Source organism: Geospiza fortis, unplaced genomic scaffold (assembly GCF_000277835.1).
Source record: "Geospiza fortis unplaced genomic scaffold, GeoFor_1.0 scaffold58, whole genome shotgun sequence".
Lineage (NCBI taxonomy): Eukaryota > Metazoa > Chordata > Aves > Passeriformes > Thraupidae > Geospiza > Geospiza fortis.
Window position 1 is genome coordinate 4,297,165 of NW_005054359.1, and position 23,345 is coordinate 4,320,509.

Here is a 23,345-nt window from a genome sequence, read left to right on the forward strand (position 1 = left end):
GCAGCATTATTTCAATGCTTCTGAAGTATTCAGATTGCAAGGTTCCAGTGTATCTGTACAGTTGTACATAGAACATAAAATTTTGAAACTGAAAAATGTCAGCATTAAAACAACAAAAAATGAGATTACATAATAAGAAAAATATTTAGAAAACAATAATTTATAGCAACAAACACACCAACTTAGATGTACTTAATGTAACCTTGAATCTTAAATAAATAGCTGTACTGAAACAAATGGACTTCATTTTGTCAATAAAATGATAATAATTAGGAGAATTATAACTCAGTTCAAATCTGTCATGTTCCTGGATTTTGTAAATGCAGTCATTCAGCTGCTAGAGTGACTGACTGTCTACCTGATAGGCAGCATTTCTTTTAGCTTTATTACTTTTAGCTTTATGTCTGCTCCCTAGAGGTTTATATCCATCTGTAGTCCATAAGAGAATGACATGATTTCATAAAGTATTCATCAAAGTTGATTCATTTCTTCATAACACTAATTTAATTCTCCAACTTAAAAAAAATCTACTCAGTAATCTGAAAACTAAAGGCTAAGGGAAGAAGGGGAGAAATCTTCTAAAGATTCTCAAAAGAATAAGTTGCATAACACTTTTGAGAAAAATAGAACTAACCAGAAATTGTGAAGTCATTATGTTAAAATTCTTCACATTTTGGTACAACAATAATATATTATCACATCATTATTACAAAATATTTTTAAATTAGTATTTTTTCTGGCATCATACAATTCAAGAATTTTTAGTACAGCAACTTACATGAGAAATTTATGAAAAAAGGAACAATTACATTTTTTATTACAATTTCACTTCCTCATTCAAAGGAAAATAGGAAGAAATTCCTACATTTCTCTATTTTTCTCTCTCTGGACTTTTTTTTTTGGTTATGGTATTGTGAGCAGTCCATTACTCGTCCAGTACTGTTGGCCATGGGCTAAGAAACTGTCAGGCTTGATGTAAGGAATGCAGATAGAAATTGCAGTCTTGGATGTAATTGTACTTTCAGTTGAATGTCCCCTGTAGTAGTCACTTCTGTGAGAAAGTAGAAACAGTTATTTTTTCTATAAATGTCTCCAAACATTAAGAAGAGTTTATGATATTAATATTTTCACAGTGATAGGTACCAGAAAGAGAAATTGCAAAGCTAAATTACTATGGCCCTTACCTGAATAGACATGAGTTATATGGTTCTACAAAAAGTGTGGTACTATCAGGACTGTAATATTTTCATTATCTGCCATTGTCTAAGGATAGTCACAACACAATGTGGCGTATGCTCTATACTGGGAGTCTGAGAAAGAGAGATATTGCTGGAACCACACCCTGCCTTTCCTGCGTCAGACCTGCCAAGCAGACAGAAGCCCATGTGAAAGATTCCCTGTCCTCACTTTGTTCCATTTCGCTGAATGCCGTGACTTCAAGAATAGGGGAGAATGGTGACAAGTTCCTGCCCAGTCCTGCAGGTGCATCTGTTCCACGACTACCTCGCTGTCGCAGGTGCCCTTGCAGGGGCGGTGCTGATCTCCCCTCTCTGCTGATTTGCCATAGGACACAAGAAAGTGGAATGGAACTGTGTCAAGGGAAGCTCCGATTAGACATTAGGAAAAGGTTCTTCATCAAGAGATTGGTCAGTCGCTGGAACAGGCTCTCCAGGAAAGTCTCAGAGTGTCTTGAATGATTCTCTTAGTCATATGGTTTAGTTTTAGGTAGTCCTATGAGAAGCAGAAAGTTGGACTTGTGATCCTTTTGGGTCCTTTCCAACCCAGTATATGATATGATTCCATGATAGCATTATCCAGCAAAAATACATCTATAATCTTATAGGATGACTTGCACTCCTGCTACTATTGGTGCATCTAAGTTCAATAGTTTACTATCAGTCAGGTGTAAAGGCTGGACCCCTAGACAGACACATAAACATACCCAAACAATGTTTTTTAAGATACCAGTTTATTCAAACCAACTGCACAGAGAAAGATCCTTATATATAAAAGTAGGATTGTATAGTATATTAAAATGGGGTGAAAAAAAAATAAGTGGTATGACACTTTCACTATCAAAGGTGAAAGAGGACCTTGTACACATAGATGGTGCAGATAGAGATCAGATGTCATGCCTCTTATTGGAGGACAGAACATTGGGATGATTCTCTTTGTTCATTGTTTCCAATTACTGTGGAAGTAGTCATAATCTTTTATATGTATATTCACCACACAAGCAATGTTTCATAGATAATAAATATTTACTCTTTTTTTTCTTTGTTATACTTAAAATCCATATCAGTGTTTAATGTGACTGCTAACTTACAACTTGTACCTGTGCCTTGTATGTTGTGCTGTGACTGTGTTCTTAAAACCTTGGCCATTGCCTGGTGACTGCATTCTCTGTCCTGGTACTGAATATCATTGTTTCAAATGGGCTTAATCTTTTCTCTACTTTAAGTGTCAAAAAGCCCCAAAAATTCAGCTATTCTGCAGTTTTGCCACTGTGTTGTCTATTTCTACACATCTGTACTGCAGCTACAATGATGAGGTGTTCATATGAAGCTTGTATGCACTTATCTGGATACCAGAAAGAAGACAAACATGGTACCACACATGCAAAGAAAGTGAAATGCTTACATACCAAAACCTTGAAGTAATTGAAATCTGTGCATCCTTGGAGTACAGGGTTTGTTCCATCCTGAAGTTCCCTGTACTAGAAGGGATGATTAGGTGATCAGGAAGTCAGAAAAGCACTATTTAGTCTTTATCTACTCCGTATGACCCAATCCATAAACCTTATCAAGTCATGATGTAGCCATACACCAGCCTCTTTCAGACCACAAGAGCAGTTTTGATTCCTTCCTCCGGCTGTGGTATTAACCAGACAGACACCGGAGGATATGGCTATTTCTATTATCAAATAAAGTGTCTTGACAAAGGCCCATAAATTCTTTGTTGTCTTGTTCATCTTTCTTTTGTTGCTTATTAAACATTGAAAAGGCAGACATAAATGGGCCAGCTTCAGGATCTCACAGCTGGGTCAATATCTGAGAATACAACTTATTCTCCTGAAATCTTTGTACTGGTTACTGGATTTTTATCTTCTTTCACTTTTTCCTTTCCTTACTTTCAGAGTTTGTGACCCAGAATATTCTTACGGTTTTGATGACAGTCTTCTGCTCTGTCCATCATATTTTTTACCCATCTCTTTCTGCTCATTTGGAGATTTCTTTTCAGAACTGCAGATATTCTATTTTCCTCTAGATGAGTTTTCCAGTGGAATTTGCCTGTTAGTGTATTTTAGAAAAGTTTTCAGAACTTTCTCTTTAGACCTCTTTTTATATATTTATATATCTTCACAGCCTATGTATTCTATAATCATTCCTTATCCTTATTGCATCTTGTAACTTTTCTGCTTCTGAATTAGCAATATAAATATATGATATTCAGAAGATGTAACTTCCTTCTGGGTTTACATGTGATGAACAGGGTGCCCTGTTGGTCTGTCATCTCTACCTCTTGTTATATGCTTTTCTTTCTCTTTAGACAGCAGTTAGAGCTGCTTGACTTTTTACTCTAGCTTCTTCTATACTCCCTCATTAGTGCTATTCACCAGTTCCCAATGCTTAGTCCTCTCTGCCATGGAATTCATCTTACAACGCTTCCTTCTGGTTTCCGACTAAGATATTTCAAAATCTTTTTTTTTCATATAAAGTTCTCTCAACAAACCCTTTTGCATCTTCTGACTTAGAACATTTCAAAAACCCAAATCAGGAATTTTTTGATTTTTTAAAAGAGTTTTATTTCACTCTGCACACAAATCCTGCCATTAGGAGATGAAACAAAAAGTTAAAAAAACAAAAACAAAAACAAAAACAAAACAAAAATCCACCAAGCTAAAACATTTTTCCTAAAAAAGGACATCTTAAAAGACTTGTAATTATCCACTCCTGTGCTTGTTTGCAACTTATTGTTTTCTAAGTTACAGGACTATCTTGTAGTAAAAGATCTTTCTGACACTGAGTTCTCGGAACATGCAGCCCTTTTCAGTTCTTTTCTGTATTCTGCAGCTTAAAATAGATTATTTCAGAGGAAAATGTGTCATTATTTCTGGGGAAAATAGGTGTCATTATTTCCTGTCTTTTGCACTAAAAACAGCAGAAAATTTCTATTAATTTGGCTTGTTATTTGTATGGATAATTTACTATAGAGGGTACTTGCTCTAGTTAAGTATCACATAACTCAGCTGGGAGTAAAGAAAACAAAACCTAAGCTTACAATCCAGTTCTACAGTGGATATTTTGTGGATTCCTTTTCCTAGATAACTATTTCCAGTGATTTTTATCTAATATGTATGCATCATAAATGAATTGTGAGGTCAAATTCATTAATACTTGTATTGTGTTTGAAGATGCTTGCAGAAAACAGCAGCAAGGGCCAAATATATTAATTACTGTTTTAGTCCTAGACTCTAGGGAGAGTCAAACATTACAATTAAAGTTATGTTAAAATATGCCTTCTGAGAACTACAATAATCTGCCAAAAGACTGTTTGTTTCTAGGCCAAGTTTACCACTGTTGAATTCTAGTTCATGGTGTGTAAAATAGGCAATTATGCCAGAAGAAAATAACAGAATTCACTGGTGTGTTACTAATAGCATAGATGGTGCCTTATTCATAGATTCATAGGTTTGAATTGGAAGGGATCTTAAAGATCTTCTAGCTCCAACCCCCCTGACATGGCAGGGATGTCACCTACTGACCTCATTGCTCAGAACCCCATCCAAACAGGCATTGAGCACTGCCAGCGATGGGACAGCTAAAGCTTCTCTGGGAAACCTGTTCCAGTGCCTCACCACTCTCACAGTAAAGAATTTGTTCTTTATATCTTATCTAAACCTGGTCTCGTTCAGTGTGAAGCCACTCCCCCTTGTCCTACCACTACATGCCCTTGTAAAATGTCCATCTCCATCTCTCCTGTATGCAATCACTGTCTCCGTTATGCATTGCTGTGGAGTTCAGATTGGTCTTTAAATTCTGAAGGTCAAACACCAGCTTCATCAGAAACAACCTGTGACTATGTAAAAGACAGAGCAAGATCTAGACCAAGTGATGATTATTGAGTGATCCCTAGACTGTAGTTTTTAAGCCCTGGCATAACTGATTCTCTTCAATGCCTTTGGATTTCTGGTCCAAGTTTCAAACCAGAACAAACAATACATTTGTTTTATTGAGCATCAGTGGTCTTCAGTGTACTGAAGCAAAGCAAAACCAACTGGTGATTTGACAACTGATGTGCAGAATGTAATTGATACACTGATGGCACTACTCCTGTTTACTTCTTGATGTGGTTTCTGTCAGGTTTTTACAGGAATTGCTGATCCCCCTGTGGAAGCCTAGGGAGCACATAGCAAGGGGGGTTCCGCATCCTAAATGGCACTTGGAAGTGTAGTAGTGCCCATGCACTTCTCCTCCCAGGTACCAGACCCATAAAAACCAAAGAGCTGAGGTAACATTAAAAAGTAAAGTTCATCCTTACTGCATTTGCGTAATAGGGTGTACATTGTCCTGAACATAACCCAGCAATTGCATGGTGTGATAACGATGAAATCAAGGAACACAAGTCTCTTTCCACAGACTTTAAAGGGAATAGGTACAAATCTACAGTTTTCAGAAGTTTCTGATAGGTTTTTTTGGGGTGTATGTATGCAGCCATGTTCATTCCAGCTGTAGAGAAGCATAGATTGTATAATTTGCTCTGTTTCCTGTGCATGTGCACTGGGAGGATTAATTAATAGATTGAGTATGACACTCAAATAAGATAGCAGTAACAGTTAGACACATATTATTACATTTAAAATGGAGTTGTTTTAAATATATTTTAAATTTATTAAACATTTCCTTCAGTTTACTTCCAAATTATTCTTCAAAATTTATTTTCCTTATATTTTTAAAATAAAATGAAATAAAAGTCTCATACAATCGACCTATTGGTAGATATGTCTAGTTTCACAAGTGAAGGAAATGTGAAAACTAGAAAAAGGAAATTATTCAGTTACATGTAATAGAGTATTTATTTTCATGTATTTACAATGTAGAAGTTTCTGATTAACACATCAGGCTGTTGTGACACATGTCTTGATTATGACTGTTCTCTGTTGGTATGGATATGAAATGGAGGAGTTGTAAACTTTGCTTACACAATTCCGTGTTGTTCAGTGTACTCAGTGGCTTGGACTTTTTTTGCCCATTTTTAACTTGCAGCACTTTAGTTACTGAACGTGGTTTGTCTTATCCTTCTTTTACACAACTGCTATTTCAGAGAAGGTATTCTTTAGGAACAAGTATACATTCTAGCGCTGCAGTTTCTCTATAGTAGTAGGATAGTCCGAAAGTGCATTTCAGAATGAAGACAACACTCTTCAGAACTTAAATATATTAAACAGAAAGGCCTATTCACCTTTTAGCAGAATAGTTATATAGACATATATCTACACATGGACTTCAGTGTGGCTGAAGACATGAGACATTTGTGAATCATAGAGACAAAGCTTTTAGAACAGACCTACCATCCCCGCATTCTTACTTTTTTAAAGAAGTTCAGAGTTTTGAAATCAGCCATATTCTAGATGGTTATGAGAGCAATCTTTAATACAATAGAAAGTAATTTTCTTTTAATTTCTTTATACTTGTGTAGCAATTTTTATCTTTTAAATTTTATTTTGTGTTTGGGTCTTTTCTCTGTTAAATTCATTATTCACTCCATTTCAGTAGGAATAATATAACCAGCAATATGCCCATTTTGCCTTCTTTATAAGAAGCCAGTACTTCTAGGGACTCACTGAAACAAGTATTTTGATTCTCTAGCTATTGAAAACTGAACATTTTGGAGAACTCATCTCTGTTCCAACAGTTAGGCACATGGCTTATTCTCTTGATATTGGTGCTGTGATTGAACAATTTACTTATAAAAAGTGGATTTGTTGTCATGTCATAAAATCCCAAATAAATGGAGAAATAGCAATTACTTTTACTTGTTTTTCTATGTATGTTAGAATAACTATGTAATATAGACAGACAATGCAGATAATGCAAGGGAGTAAATAGTTCTGCCAAGGGTACTGGATCTACAGGTGCCTTTTTACATGTTTGGTGGGGCAAAGAATTTTGAAGGAATTGGGATAAAAGTAGAAAAAAGTTTTGAAGTTTTCCCATCCTCAGATTAGCCCATGGCTAGCCAGTCATGTGCTTATGATGATTGTTTTTCCTTTTTTTTTTTCTCAATTCTTTCCTATGTACTTAAAATAGTGTCTATCTTTATGGATGCACAGTAGGGGGGATCCTTGTTCATACTTTATTTCTATGATGGAAGAGTTGAACAGGATGTAGAAAATACTTTGATTGTGGAAAAACTGTCAGTGGTAGTGGCAAACATTTCATGTTTTAAAGTATTGGTATATTCTACTAAAATTTAGAGAAGGTCTTTAAGGTTAGGAAATTTTCTGTAATCTAAATAATCAGCAGATTTCAAAGTTCATATGACAGTGTTTCTTCTGGTAATATATATCTATAGTAACACTTGGAAACAGGGAGAAGCGATGCCTTGTTTTTCACAAGTTCCAATGACCTGTTTAATCATCTTTTTCTATCATGTTCCTGCATGTGTAGTTTCATATCATCCTCATATCATTGAACAAAAGAAAATAAAAGAAAATGAAAACAAACCACAAAACACCCCAAACCCATTCTAGGCAATGGAATGAAGGTATTTATTCCAAGTAAAAAAGTGTCTTCTGCAAAGAGGATGTGAATACATGAAATTATTGTAGCTAGGTAAGGATAAGAGTTAATCTCAGACATAGCTATTGTTTATATTTTCTAATTAAATCTTAATCACACTTGTGGGATTACAGAAGTTTATTTTCAATTTATGTAGAAGGAGACCCGGAATAAGGAAGAATGTACCTAATGTTGACTAGAAGATCACAAATACATTTGGAAAATCTAATTAGCATTAGCTGAAATTTTTTTGGTGTCCGTTGGAATGGAAATTGATGCTCTGACACCTCCGTGTAGTGTCATATGCAACTAATTTGGCTTTGGATGTTTCAGGTACTTCTGTGGTCCAAGTTACAGCTACTGATGCTGATGACCCTTCATATGGAAACAGTGCCAGAATAATTTACAGCATACTTCAAGGGCAGCCATATTTCTCTGTGGAACCAGAAACGGGTAATGAATATTTTCATTCTTTTCATTTACCATAAACTTTAAACTTTTTCTTTCATTTAAAAGACCTTAGATCACATAAAAAATGTAATTAAAAACTAACTGAAATGAAAGAGCATTTCTTGCTTTTTCTCATGATTTATAACTTTTATAATACATACTCAAGACATCTGAAATGATGAAGTATAAGTAATTTCACAGTGGGACTATTTATTGCTTAAGATTTAAATAACAACATTTCTGAGAAAGGCAGGCATAAATGTTTTTTTTCCTTAGAAAATGTTGTTCTTTTTTTCCCTAATGATTCTACTTAGATTAATAAAATGTGTTCTTTCTCCTAAACCTTTGGCACAAATATCTTGAGGCATTTTCAGCATGAAACTGGAAAAGTACCTGTGATGTAGAACAAGTACTCAACCAAGACACAGCCTGTACTAAAGACTACTATAAGACTACAATAACACTTATGGACAGAAATTTGTTCTTTGAAACATTAAATGAATGTTTTAGAGATTTATTTTAAGACCAATATAAAAAAGATGCAGCAGATTGCTGCACATAAGCAACAAATACATTGTTAGCGGTTCTGTTTTCCAATTTATTTCTTTTAGGCATCATCAGGACTGCGTTGCCGAACATGAACAGAGAAAACAGGGAACAATACCAAGTAGTTATCCAGGCAAAGGACATGGGGGGCCAGATGGGTGGATTATCAGGTACCACCACCGTGAACATCACGCTGACTGATGTCAACGACAATCCACCTCGCTTCCCCCAGAGTAAGCTGCATTTAATAGTTGACTTGTGCTGGAAGAGTTAAGCAGTCACCATCTGGTTTAATTTAGAGTAAATCTAGATTATGGGGCACACATAAACAAAAGGCTTATGTGCTGATTATTATTATTAAAGCAGTATATTAAATGTTAAAGCTTTTTTTCTTTGTTTTTTAAGAAACAGTTACATGATGAAATATAACTGCAGTAAACCTGGAATTCCTCCCAGAATATGGGGAGCAGTAGTAGGTGGACTTGTAAGAGCATTAAGGCAATGTTTTTGCTCTTTCCTTACCTATTGCTTAAATCCTACATGCTCTCCCACTGGAGAATAAAACATGTTGTAATTCTAGATATGCAGAAATGTTTGAATTGAGGTATCTGCTTAAATATTTAATCATGAAGAATGTGAAAAGAAATTACTCAAAGGGAATCAGACAGATTTGTCCTTTTCAGCTACAGAGCTACAAAACAATATACAAAAAATTTCCCAAATTAAAGCAAATTACATTTAACTTTTTTTTGGTTTTTTACAGCTTTAGTGAAGGTTTTTGTAATGCTTTTTGCCTTTTGATACTGCTGCTGGCAAGACTTTGTATCCTAAACCAAAATGTAAAAATATTTTCGGTCTCTGTCTGATATGAAAATATTAAACTATATAGCATTGAACTTGTAACAGTTCAGAATTTTATATACATTTGAAGCCTTTTGCATAAATTGAAGTTGCAATATTTGCATGATGATTTAGATTTACTTAATACGTAAAGGATTTAGAGTATCCTCACCACACATTTCATACACTCTGTATAATTCTCCTCAATCCAGTAGTTACTGATGCACTTTCTTGATCAAAATAACAGAATTAGCTTCAAATTATGCTCCTTATGGCAGAACTGGAGTACATAATTATGCTCAATTTAATATTGAAGTTAATATATATGCGTTCAGTTAAGATGTTTATCAGCATGTAATTTCATATACACACTTGAAATAAAAAAAGTCATACACCATTGAGTAAGTAGAACTTGTGCATTTCTACAAAGGTCATATTCTGAACAGAATTTATTGTTGATTTATAATTATTTTTTTTAGAAAAAATATTTTTATTGTTTCAATATGCATATAGAAGATTATGGTATTTCTATTGTTGTGTAGGACAGGAATGCTGTATTACTCCACTCTGGACACACTGAAGAGGACTGTTCAAAGAGGTGTCATGTTCAAAGCCTTAGAGGAAAAAAAAATAACAGTTAAACTTAAGACAGCATAGAAGCTTCAAAAGTGCATATTCATACTTTTCTTTTTTTTCTTGTTTCTTGAACAGTGTGGTAAATTAGAAGTTAGAATGATGGAATCAACTTTCCAGACCATTTTAACCTGACTTATCTGGGATTCCAACATAATATTTGAGATAGAGAAGGATTTGATGTAGCCTCTCTGCATTTTTCTTTAATGTCAGTTTAAATCAGATGTGTCATTTGCTTTAAAGAAACTTAATTTTGCTTTCATGGGCTTTTGTTGTTTTTGTTTGATTTTTCTCTCTACTTTCAGCCAATTTCTTTGTTAGATATAAATGCATGTTTCAGTAGAGATGAAAACTAAAACATTTATAAGGATGACATATTTTACTAGATATATGAAAGTAAAAATAGCTATTGACTTTAAAAAAATATATATTTAACCTCAAAATGGAAGTAGACATTATAATGATTCATGATTTTAACAGAGTTCAGTGAGACTGCTGGAATTGAAACTGATTAATTTAAATTATTCTTATTCTATTCCAATAATTAAAAAACCCCAGATGTATTAGGTTAATGAAACAATAATATTCATATCAGATTTATAAATTATCAGGCTAAGTATTAGAATTCCCATTGTTTCCACAGGACTCAGCATATTACAGCTATATGTTTCAATAAAATGTTTAATATCAGTTTATATGTCTCCCACAAGAAACTCATATTAAAATTGGGGAAAATTTGACATAATGTATTGTATCATACATTCTAAAAAAATAAATATAGAAGAATCCCTAATTCCTCTGTTGTTTGCATTATGAAACAAGGATTCTTCAGAATATTTTTCTCTTCTTAAAAATATACTAAAACCCACATAGATAAACAGTGGTGATGAGATTGAAAACTTTTTCAAGGTGCTACAGAAAGGTCTTCAAAGACCTCAGACATTGGATCTTTGTTTCAACTATAATACTTCCAGGTGTTCTCAGAAGTAAGGAGATAGTGTTGATCAGTGATAAACAGAAAATGTGATTTATGGACTTAGGTGCCTGAGACTCGGTGAAACTCAGTGCACCTGAATTATGGCAGCCCGTGTATCCTGTGAGACTATAGCCTGTGGTAATTTATAATATTTGCCCTTACATTATATGCCCATTCAAGAGTGAATGGGAAGAAGGGTAAATGGAAAAATGAGATTGGTTTTTCACTCTTTATGACTGACTGAAGTATTTGCAATCCCAAGTGTGTAGACTGTAATCCTCAAGCTGATTTCTGCTCTCCTTAGTATATGGAAAAGTATTCCTTTCCTTGATCCTCCCATTTCTGTTCCTGACAGACAAATGAAAGACATCATTCACTGGAGTAAATGCAAAGAGTAAACTACTTTCCTTGAGAAGAAAGAAATAAGATTGAAAGCAGAGTTTTGCAAGGATGAGTCTACTTCAGTGTACTTTGTATTCTGATACAGTGTCCAAAGCTGCACTGCATCCCATACTTAGTCAATTAAATGTATTCAGTGACAAAAGGAATAAAATGAAGCGTCTTATACTATGGTGATTTCTAGAAATAGATAGGCTAGATTAAAAATTATCTTTTAGATTATAAGTTTCCGATTATTTTCCCTCTCCGTTTCCACTACCTTATTAGCAATTCATGATATCAGCTCTTACTACTTTGTAGACGAAATAATGACTTGGGTATTGCACTGGGAGTCAAAGTAGTGTCCACAAGGCATAGGGATATAATTTTAAGCGCTGAAAAAAAAAAAGTGGAGAGTAGTTGACACCTCATAAAAATAATTATGACATATAAATATTAATTGGGGTTAAAAAAAAAACTACTGTCTTTCACCATAGTCTCCTATAATACTGCTTAAGTACTAAACTGGGGATAATTTTTCTTTTGCTTTTTTTTTTACCATTAGATGATTAGAGAGAGACTCTCTACTAGTGAAGTATTACAGGTTTAGATATTAAAGAAATGTAATGAAAATATTAGAGAAAATGCAGGATAAAATACTGAATTGAACATCAAAATGTGACTGCGCAAAAATAAGCGCATACAAATAGAATGGCCATAAAGAATTCATTCTGCTGCTATGTGTCCCTTCCATATTAAAATATGCTTAAGTAAAATTATATAAAGAAATTAAATTTAAATATTTCAATATTTTTCATTCAGTGTTTAATTAGATATGAATTCATATCAAACTAGATATGAATGCATTTATTTTCCAATTATTGCATTTTTGCTTTTTTACGTCTGTCAAATGGGAACATAATAACATAATAGAACAGAAAAAAATAACTCTGTAGAAGCAGAAAAAATCTCCAATGACCCAATAAATAATAGGGTTTTTTGTACTAAGTGTCACTCTGTAGATGACTTGTAATTAACCAATAATCCTCAAATGACTCATGCTTTCCTGAGTTGTGATAAAATCACATTGCCAGTGACCTTCCCATACAGCCATGCCAGTTTCTCCCCATGACTCTTCTTGACTGCACAAAACTAATATGCCCTTGATGGACTTTTCTGTACTACTTATTTGGGCAATGTATTTATGTGTTGCTTTTTGTGTAGTCTGTCCAGCTTTTTACTGTTGTGGTTGCTGCCCTTTACCATTTCCATTTTTGTGTTATTTCAAGCATATCTCTAACTCCTTTAACTTAGGTAGGGTCAAAGTAGAACAGAAAATCTTGATAAACTTAACAAAGGCCATAGAAGAAAATGTTTTCCAAAAGAGATTTGATGCATTCACTTTCATCTTTGGAATGACAACTGGAGATGCATTAATTTTAAAATATTTTTTCTGAGAATTCTTCATAACGTATTATGTCCCCCACGTGTTTTTGTAGCGTATGTTCCAACAGATGGGATCAAATGTCTCAATGCTTATTTACAGTTTTCACGCTAAGGCTAGGACATAGAATGCTAAAATGTATGGTAAGATACTTATTTCAATTTACTGCAGCATGTCTGAATGATGACAGTTTTATTCCTATGTATTTTATCTGCTGTATGACACTACCATGAAGGGATATAACTGAGATAAGAAAAGTAACACGAACCACGAATAGTAATATTCATAAGCCTATTTCAGTATGAATTAACTGCTTCAACAAGTATAGGCACAATTTCTGCTCGTAGATTTTTAAAACACCTCCCCCTGCATTAATGTGCTATTCAAATTTATTTAATATATCTTACTATCTAAGTTTGAAAGCTGAAATGTCAGTCTGTTGCATAGAATTGGCCAGAAAAATCAAGAAATTATCTTCTTGTTATTGTTTCCGTGATAAAATACATGTAATATATATCTCAAAGATTGCTCTTAGATATTAAGGGATAAAAAAGAAGAGTGAAGCTGAGCAAGAACACACAGCAGACTTTCCAGATGATATTTCAGGAATGAAAGAAAAGTGAGGACAAGAAACTTACAAGGAAAAGAAAGGCAAGCAGAGTGCAGATATAGTTGATTCTTCTCTGAGATAGAATAAAGGTCTTTCTCAACCCTATTTTCTATGAATGTTTTTTCTACAATTTTGTTTTCAGTCTTCTATATAAAACTTTTCTCTGGATAGTTCTGTGCCTCATGTTTTGTCCGTTGTCTCAGTATTAAATGGCAAGTTCTCTAGAACAAAAAAATACACAAAATTATGTTACCAGCTATTGTGTCACACAGTGTTACTTCATGTGTGTGTACCAGCTTGTGGGGGTCCTGAATGTCTCTTTGTCTCTTTGACAGGTACCATCCATCTCCGCGTTCCAGAGTCCTCCCCAGTTGGGACAGCCATTGGCAGCGTTAAAGCCACAGATGCGGACACTGGAAAAAATGCAGAAGTAGAGTACAGAATTATAGATGGTGATGGGACCGATATGTTTGATATTGTGACACAGAAGGACACACAGGAAGGCATCATCACTGTGCGAAAGGTGTCTGTTAACAGCATTCACTAAATGATTTTGATGTCAATGTTATGTCATAAGTGTTCATTGCTTACATTATGTGATAACACATGCTAATTGCCTAACATTTGCAAGCATCCCCCATCAGTGACTGAAAGGTACTATCTCCTTTTAAGGTGAACTGGAATTAAAAGGTGGTAACCATATCTAAGATTTGCGTAAGTTCAAAGCATTGTTGTAAGCAAAGTATGAAAAAGCGAACCAGCCCAAATGTGTTAGGGCTAATTATCTCTGTGATTTCAAATGCAGACTTCTTAAGTATTTCTATAACCTATTTTCTTCAGCAAGCAATCAGCAGCTCACACAGATTCCTTCTCTGTGAGATCCTCATCTACTTGGGTGAGATGAGATCTGTGTGCCAGAACACAGACATGAGTTGCAAACGATTTGGTTTTGTTCCTGTTTCCAATGTGTGAGAGGGCTGCCACATGAGCAATGTGTATGTAATGAAGGTGTTGTTCCTGATCCAGAGCTAGCTTTAGTTCTGCCCTCTGTCTTGCACTGTCAGAGCACTTTCAGATGCTTGTCTTCTGTCTATCACACAATAGAAATGCCACTCTCCTACCTCTCAAAAATTTCCCCTCCATTTGTCCTTTGGTCTTTGTCCTTGGGACTTTGAGATGAACTTCAAAGAGTTCAGGCACCATTTTTAAGATAAAGCACTGTTTATATTAGCTTTCCAAACAAATGTCCTTAAGCATAGAATAATGAAATAAACAGTGATATAAAATATACCTTCACATCTCTTGATAATGGCAACCAAGGAAGAGAGAAGTTCTGCAAAGAATGTTCCTTTTTAACTTCTGTGTTTTATTTTGTTCATAGTCAGTGTAGTTGTTTATCTGGGAAAAGAAAGACAACTAAAAAAACAAAGTTTGAGGTCTTATATTTTTTCTTTTCCTAATTTGTGAAGGCTTCTCTTGAGATGCTCTTTTCTTGCTTGCTTCAGATTTTCACACAATTACATTAAATCAATCACATCTTGAAAAAAGTCTAGTAGCTGAATCAAGCACAAGAAATTTCCTAAATTATAATACAGCAGTTCCAAAAATGTCAATAAATACTAATGAACAAGATCTTCTGATTTTGTTATTAACAGTCTGACAGAATTTGCATTTTTCAGGATGCTCTCTCAGTCATGAATAAGTAGTTTATTCAATACCACAGACAACAGTGCTAACAAGCAAGGAAGGAGATGAGAATGCTGAGTTCATTGATTCATTAAAATAGTCTCTTTTTTTGTTGTTGTTATTTATCCACTTTGATTGTAATTTTTGTTTTCAGTGGTGAATAACTACAAATAGCTTGTGTTCCTTTACAAAGTCTGCAAGTTATTAAGCTTGAATTTATTATGTGCTATAAAAGAACTTTTTCCCTACAATTTTTTCTATACAATTTCTCACAGACAAAATAATTGATTTTCCACAATTTCATATATTTGGGCAAGACTTTTCTTCATTACTGTGGATGTGCTGGAATGCCTGTCTAATCCACAGGTTTCATACCCATGTTTTGCACTGTAGGTAGACAAGATGTCCAAATTGGATGTGAATGTTGTAGTAGCAAGTTTACATATTCATGGTGCACATTCTGCCAGATTAAACCAATTAGAATAAATCGGGACTAGCATGTCTTCTTTGCTTTTAGGATTGAAGCCAGTGTCCCTTAACAGCTGAATGATACACTTTACAGACACAGCAATAGCCTCAGATCTAGGTTAAATAGTTGTTTTTCTCATTTGTATGCATAGATACTCTCCCATCTGCTCTGACTGCTTTTTAAAACAAGTCTGGGGCAGTGGGGAAACTCATTTTTTCTCATGCACTGGACTGCATCTTTCTGCTTTTGAATAGTGTATTTAAATATCTAACCTGTCACTTTGGCATCTTTAGTGAATATTAATTAATATTTAAAAGCAGATAGGCAGAAAAAAATAAGCCATCAACCACCCATTTTGATGAATGAAAACCACCAGTTCTATATCTCTCTGAGAATCTGTGGGAGTTAATAAAGTCTTCTTTGTGTCAGAAAGGTAGATTTTCAGCTTGCTCATTTCCTTAGAATCATTAATTAGCTAACACTTTTCATCTATGACAGCTAGAAAAATTTGAAGGAATAGAATTATTTTCTATCCAAAATGATTTCTAATTATAACCGTGAACTGCTCCTCCTCCCATTTTAAAAGGAACTGCTGACAAAAATGTCAAATATATTTTCAAAAAAAAACCCTTCTGATGTTGGATTCATTAAATTAAATAAAAAGGAACAAGATTAAACCCCACTATTTCTCTAAATATAGAGAGCTTTGACACACATACCTTCCTCAAAAGTCACCTAAAACATTCCTGATATTTAAGGCCCACTATATGGGCTTGACAATAACAATGCTCTGGTCATTTTGATTATTCAGGAGTTTACAGAATTTCCTATGAAACATTTGTGTTAAATACCTTGTTCTGGAATGTTTGCATTTCCAGTCAGTATCTCAACCTTTTTAAATGGTTATATGATTGTTTCAAATCCATATTCTTGTGATACAGCTGCAGAATTCCCTGAATAATTGGTTAATTTGCACTGAAAATCTTTTTATCATTCATGCTGAGATAATTTAACGAATATACAGGAAAAGATACTTCTTCTAAAAGCAATGTAATTTCTTATTTGACAAAGTGACTCCTGTGGTGGGGAAAATATTAACTGTGTTGGTGCTCCCAGAATGCAGGGCTAGGATCTGATAAGGCTTGAGCCCTCTTCAGTTTCCATTATGTACATACGTCTACATCTGCCAATATGTAAATATCATTTAATTAAATTTATCGCAATTTTCATTTTTAGCCACTGGACTATGAGACAAGACGACTTTATACTTTGAAAGTAGAAGCTGAAAATACCCATGTGGATCCCCGTTTCTATTACCTTGGGCCTTTCAAAGACACAATTATTGTGAAAATCTCTGTAGAAGATGTAGATGAACCTCCTGTTTTCAGCAGGTCTTCTTACCTTTTTGAGGTGCATGAAGATATTGAGCTGGGGACAATAATAGGAACAGTAATGGCACGGGATCCTGATTCTGCCTCAAGTCCAATAAGGTAATACTTCAGTGTCTAAACATATTTTTTGCTAAAGAAATTAAGATAAATAGTAATACAACATTAATTTCACATAGAGGTTTTTTCTATTATTTATTAGTGTCCCAGAGATGGACAGAATTGAGAATGGTGCTATCTGTAAACCTACAAATATGTCAGGCAACAGCAATTTACTTGCACTCAAGAGACACACAAAATATTTTCCAGTGCCACAATTCATAAAAACTTGATTTCAAGTAGGCCCATCAGGATTGCTTTTTACTTCGTACTGTGAAAAGATTTTAGAGTGCTGATGAAACAAGTTCTAGCCTCCAATAAAACTAACATCATGTATAAAGTAAAATGAAATGCTTACCATATAAGCCAAATAGTGTTAAATGTAATTTCTCTAGAAAATAGTACATTTTTGTTTTATTCTAGTTAAGAGTTATTAAAGTAAGCTAGTAGTAAAAAAACAAAAACATTCAAAAACATTTGAGTAAGTCTTTATTCCACTATCAGAAGTTTTCATTGGCTGTTCTAATTTCCTTTTTTAGTTGTTTTCATATTCATTTTGGCGTTGACTTCATTGGGGTTTTATTTGTTTGTCTTTTTATTTACTGCAATTGTGTGTATTGGAGTGAGCAAACAACAACCACCAAAACCGTATAGATGTTGTTTTCATATAACAGCATTTTTTTATTTGGCTCAATTTAGTTAAGTACTGTAAATGAAACCAGATGCACTTGATTAACAGTTTAGATCACTCATTAATTTTCATAGAAACATAAACATTTGTTTCTATTGTACTATACAAGTATACTATTTAGCTTTTTAAAAATTTTGGCCAAATTCTGACACGTATTCTAAAAATCATTCTGTATTTGGCAAAATCTTGCATTTAATTCCACTCCCTTCCAATTCTAATTTGAAGGCAATGTTAAATATTAAAAAAAAAGAAAAAAAAGAGGAAAGAGAAATTTTCTGATACTAGTTTGACACTACCATAGCATGTTGGTGGACCTCATGCCTGCCAGAAGTACAGAAGTATAGCAACTATAGAAATATAAAAGGTCCTTTAATATCTATGCATGAAAGTTCTGCATGTGGACTTATTTTTATACAAGTTTTTTTTTTATCTTGATCTCTAGTGAATTAATACATCCTAAATAGCAGAAGCTGAGCTTATAGCAATAATTTTGAACAGCTTGTAAATTAGCTGTCAGTCTCAGTCTGAAGAAACAGTATATCAAAGACCATTTTCCTTTCAGGATTAAATTAATTCTTTAATTATACATTGAAATTCTGATTTTTTAAAACAATTCTATAATCTTGTAAAAACTCCAATTATCAAATATTACACTATTGCATCACATTCTTAAAATCCAAATTTTAATTCCTTGTTCTATGGAGCTACCATTCAGAATTTTGAGAAGTATTTATAGAAACTAAATATATGTCTTTTCAAAACTAACCTTTGTAATATAGAACATAAAACCTGTAGTGACTTGTGAAATATATGTTTTCTTTGACTTTTTATAATTTTGATGATGCTTTCTATTTTATTGTCATATTTAGGTTTTCTCTGGATCGTCACACTGACCTTGACAGAATATTTAACATTCATTCTGGAAATGGGTCCATCTATACTTCTAAGCCACTTGACCGTGAGATATCCCAATGGCACAATCTTAGTGTTATAGCAGCTGAGATTAGTAAGCTAATTTGGTTTTTCTTTTTCCTTTCAGTTTTCCTTAGCCTGTAAAGTTACAGCTGCAACTTTGTGGTGAAAACATCCCTCCTTTATTTTCTCCCTCTCCCTTTATACTAGATGTTCTGGAAAAGCAAACTGTGGGGTAGCTTATAGCAGCTGTCTCCTCATTGCTCTTTTCCTCAGCTACCTCCATCACTGACTTTTAATGTCCAAGTTGCTTCTGAAATGTTAGCCAATTAAATTATAACACTGGAGTAATTATTTTTATTTCTTTTCTTGGGGGACAATAACATGATTTTGCTGTTAAAATACACAAGTTTATCATAGTAATCTGTGGTTTTGTCTCTATTATTTTCTTCATTTCCTTAGAAATACTTTCATTATCTCTTCCTATGGTATCTACACCTACAGCTCTTAGAATCTTAATATATCTTAAAAGTTCCATTCAGTTTCATCCCAAAGCTGTAGCATTTCTTGGACCATTTAAAACACCTGTCTGTAGATATTTTCATGTTAAGAGTATAAAGAGAAGAGCAGATATCCTCCTAAACCTACTACATAATTGACAATAGCTTTAATCAATAGACAGAAAATTTTCTAAGGGACAAAGGTCTGATCTTTGAAATCAGCATCTAAGAATCACTTCCTCTCAAAGTCACTAAATTTTTTAGGGCTAATTCTGTATCAGTTGAAAAAAAAAAAAAGGAAAAAATACTGGTCAGCAGTGAAACATGTCTGGCAAGAGTTACACTGCAGAGGACTAAATGGAACGTTGTGTCCTGCCAATTAAACAACAACAAAAAACCCCACAGTAGTTTGGTTGTTTTTTTTTTTAAAAGCAATTTTTTTTTTCTTTTGATGCTTTGTCCTGAGCTTACAAGCATTCAGATTGCTGTCTAATGTTGTACAAATTATTTTCAGATTTTTATAATGATGAAACTTAGCATCCTTGCATGACTAGATCTTAGTGCTAAACTTATCTCCTTGGCAGGAAACTTAGAGCAAATTTACATTATGGATATATCTGGAGTAGCTAGCATTCTCCACAGAGATATGTTAATTTTGGAGAAAGAAGTGAAGAGGGAGATTTAGATCTTTAAATATTTTAAAATGCTACCTGTGAAGCATGACAGAATTAAAGCAGTGTTAGAACTGATTTGGAAAGTAAGCATGAACATACAGAAGGCTATGAAAAACTGCATCCTAAACCTGGAAATTTAAATAATTCAGGATGTCAAAAAAGATCCACTTCACACTCTTTAGCAAAGGTGTTACTGATAACAAGCTAATGTAATTCCGGCTGCTCCTAAATGTCTTTTGTTTTATTTAAAGCAGAAGAAGAGGGGGGAAAATCAGTAATTTGGAACAATCTGTTTCTTTTGTTACTTATCCAGTTCCATTAATGTTAAAAAATCATATGCTCCTTAGCTATCACACAGCAGAATTCCAAGAAACATCTGCACTTTTTGCACCCAAGAATTATTTATTATTTTTGGTATGGCAACAAGATCAGCAAGTGAGAACAGGGACACTTGTATTCCTGAATTAACCTATACTAACAAATGAGCACTCTAAATAATAATTATAGTATCTTGGCATTTGGCAAGGGGGACGTTATTGTTGTTTCTGAACCTAAGGTCTGAAAATTTACATTCATATTTTTTAAGGCAATTTAAGCATTAAAAAATCTTATTCTAATAAATTCTTTACCAAATTTTTGGAGGAGTACTTTCATTTGTTTTGTTGGAATTTCTTTGAGGGGCAAGAGAGGAAAGTCAGACTTAAAAATTTTTCAAAATATGTATGCATGTCATAGACTAAATTAACTCTGATCCAGCCAAAACCAGCACCATGCACAAATGATGCCCTTGGTATCTTTTCTCTGTAAAACAAACCAGATAAACAAAGCATTTTACAATTAAAGATCAAAACCATACAAAACCTTAAGCCCACCACGTGATCAAATTTGTTACTGTAGTAGTGGGCATGCTTTTCATATACAATATTTGAATATATTATTAAAATTTGCAGCCCCCTATCTTCATGTAAAACTTAATTGCTCACTAAATCCCAATACTTATTTTTTTTTTACTCTACACAAATAATTTCTTTGTTTTTCAGAAGGCCTGATTCTGCCTTGTTACTGGTTTGTATGCTAAATATTGACCAGATTCAAACTTCATCTTGCATGTGTATTGCTCATGAAATTTGGAAGAAAACAGAAAACTCTTAATAAGAAAATGATCTCATGTTTCTTCTCTCTTCTACTGTCAGACAACCCCAAAGATACTACTCGTGTTCCTGTCTATGTAAGAATTTTGGATGTTAATGACAATGCCCCACAGTTTGCTGTATTCTACGACACTTTTGTCTGTGAAAATGCAAGAGCTGGACAGGTATGTCTTTGATAAACACTTCCCACCATGCAGTTTTGCTACAGAACTCAATTGTAGATCATTCCTGCCTATTGCTTAAGAAAAATCATATCTAAATTAGCTTTTGATATGTTCAAAATGAAAGGAAAGAATCTCTGTAAGTGAGGCTTAGAGTGAAATGTCAATATGTTACAAGCACATCAGTGTTTCAATCACCACTTTTTCTTACCTAACCTTGTACTGCTTTTAAATCCTGATGAGATATGTCCATGACATGGTCATGATTCACTTTGCCCTTAATTTCACAAAGTAGAACATTATATGTAACTAAAAACTTTGATCTATATTTTTAAAATAATTCTCCAATAGCAAAATTCAGATATATTTCAATCCATGCTGACAGTGAATACAAACCAAAAATCTGTCACACTTTTTTTTTCAAATGTTAGATTCATCTTTCATTATCACACCAAAAATTTCTGTAAAGAAAACATGCATTTTTAAAATGGTAATATTTTCTTTTGCTTCTTCGAGGCTACACAATCTGTAGTGTACTTCAAGTGAAATGTCTGTACTGCTTAATACCTAATGTCCAATAGGCAGTCACTTATTAGAACTTCTAAATTTTTTTTCCTATTACACGTCCCAGAGCATAATCAGTCAATAATAAAGCCTTTAAAATGGTAGCAGTAGTACCTCAGTGCAACCCTCCCAGTACATTTGAATAGAATGTGGTACAAGTGCCAGCTTGTCTTAACTGTTGGAGTCCCACAGGTATAACATTCATGTTCTGTTGAAAATTTTGCATTCAGGTTGCCATTCTTCCTTCCAAAGTGACATCAGTTTGAACTTATAACAAAGAATTTGAGGCCCAAATTTATAATGCATAAAATACATAAAGGTACTGAGCAACTGCATTTGTCTGCTGTGGCAGTCACAAGAGAATTCAATGTGTTAGCTAAAGAGAAATCACTGGCTAAAAATGTAGAATTTTGGACAGCTGAATTGTCTACTATAAATGCTAAAATAATGTTTTAATAATTTTCAATATGACATAAGGATTAAGACTTGTAAAAGAAGAACTTTGAATTTTCCTCTTCCAGTTTCACAAAAAAAACATCCTGTGGTAAAAAAAAAAAAAAAAAAAAAGCATGAATCCACAAATTTTACTCATCTGAGTTTTCAGAATTTTTTCTGTGCTGGTTACTAGTTCTAGAGCACACAGGAAATGTTAAGAGAGCAGTTAAATTTCCATGTATTTTAATATATTATCCATGTATTTTAATATATTAAATGTATTTTAAGGAACAGGTTTTTTTCTGTGCTATCTAGACTATAAAAGTCAGTATAATTTAAAAGTAAATATAAAAGTATTTCAACACTGCATTGGTGTATTGTTTACAATCAGAATAGGCTGTCAGTTAAAAAATTGAATAAAATAGCACTAGTCACTTAAAACTAATAAATGAGATGCTAAATAAGTTTACAGATCCACAAATGCTTATTTAAATTGTTATAGGGCTCAATAGTGTCTTTATCAGAAAAAAACTGCCAAGGTTATTGAGAGGGCCATAGTATAAACATTTTTTTAAGAAATCTGAGTTGCAAATGATTGCTTAAAGAAAACAATTCTCAGGAAGAGAAAAAATGTAATGCAGGATAACACGAATAATCTATTTGAATGTAATTATATTCTTCTTGTTTACTGGCAGCTCATAAATAAGACTTTTTAGTTTTCGAATTCAATCTGTCCTGAGAGAATGTAATCAATTCAAACTGAACATGGTTCCCTGAGCTTGATTCCTCCCACATTTCTGCTATTTTTCTTCCCTTTCAGGTTTTCATAATTACATTTGATCCATGAAATTTATATCTATTAGGTAACTGAAACTAATGATGCTTCATCAGTCACAGATTCTGTTGTATTCATTTCAGTATTTCCCATCTACTAAAGAGAGATATTATAAAGAATAT

At 33.6% G+C, this 23,345-nt stretch overlaps 1 protein-coding gene across 5 annotated transcripts in view; it reads left to right on the top strand.

Annotated features, from left to right (window-relative positions):
• Positions 1-23,345, top strand: part of CDH10 (cadherin 10) — a 94,220-nt gene that overhangs the window by 62,711 nt on the left and 8,164 nt on the right. For 4 of the 5 annotated variants that reach the window (XM_031059279.1, XM_005423857.2, XM_031059281.1 and 1 more), the window contains 6 exons: positions 8,115-8,234; positions 8,843-9,010; positions 13,994-14,181; positions 17,050-17,303; positions 18,861-18,997; positions 21,271-21,392. In XM_031059279.1, coding sequence (XP_030915139.1) covers positions 8,115-8,234; positions 8,843-9,010; positions 13,994-14,181; positions 17,050-17,303; positions 18,861-18,997; positions 21,271-21,392 — 989 coding nt within the window. The remainder of the gene's footprint in view (positions 1-8,114; positions 8,235-8,842; positions 9,011-13,993; positions 14,182-17,049; positions 17,304-18,860; positions 18,998-21,270; positions 21,393-23,345) is intronic. The other variant, XM_031059283.1, reaches the window with a different exon arrangement.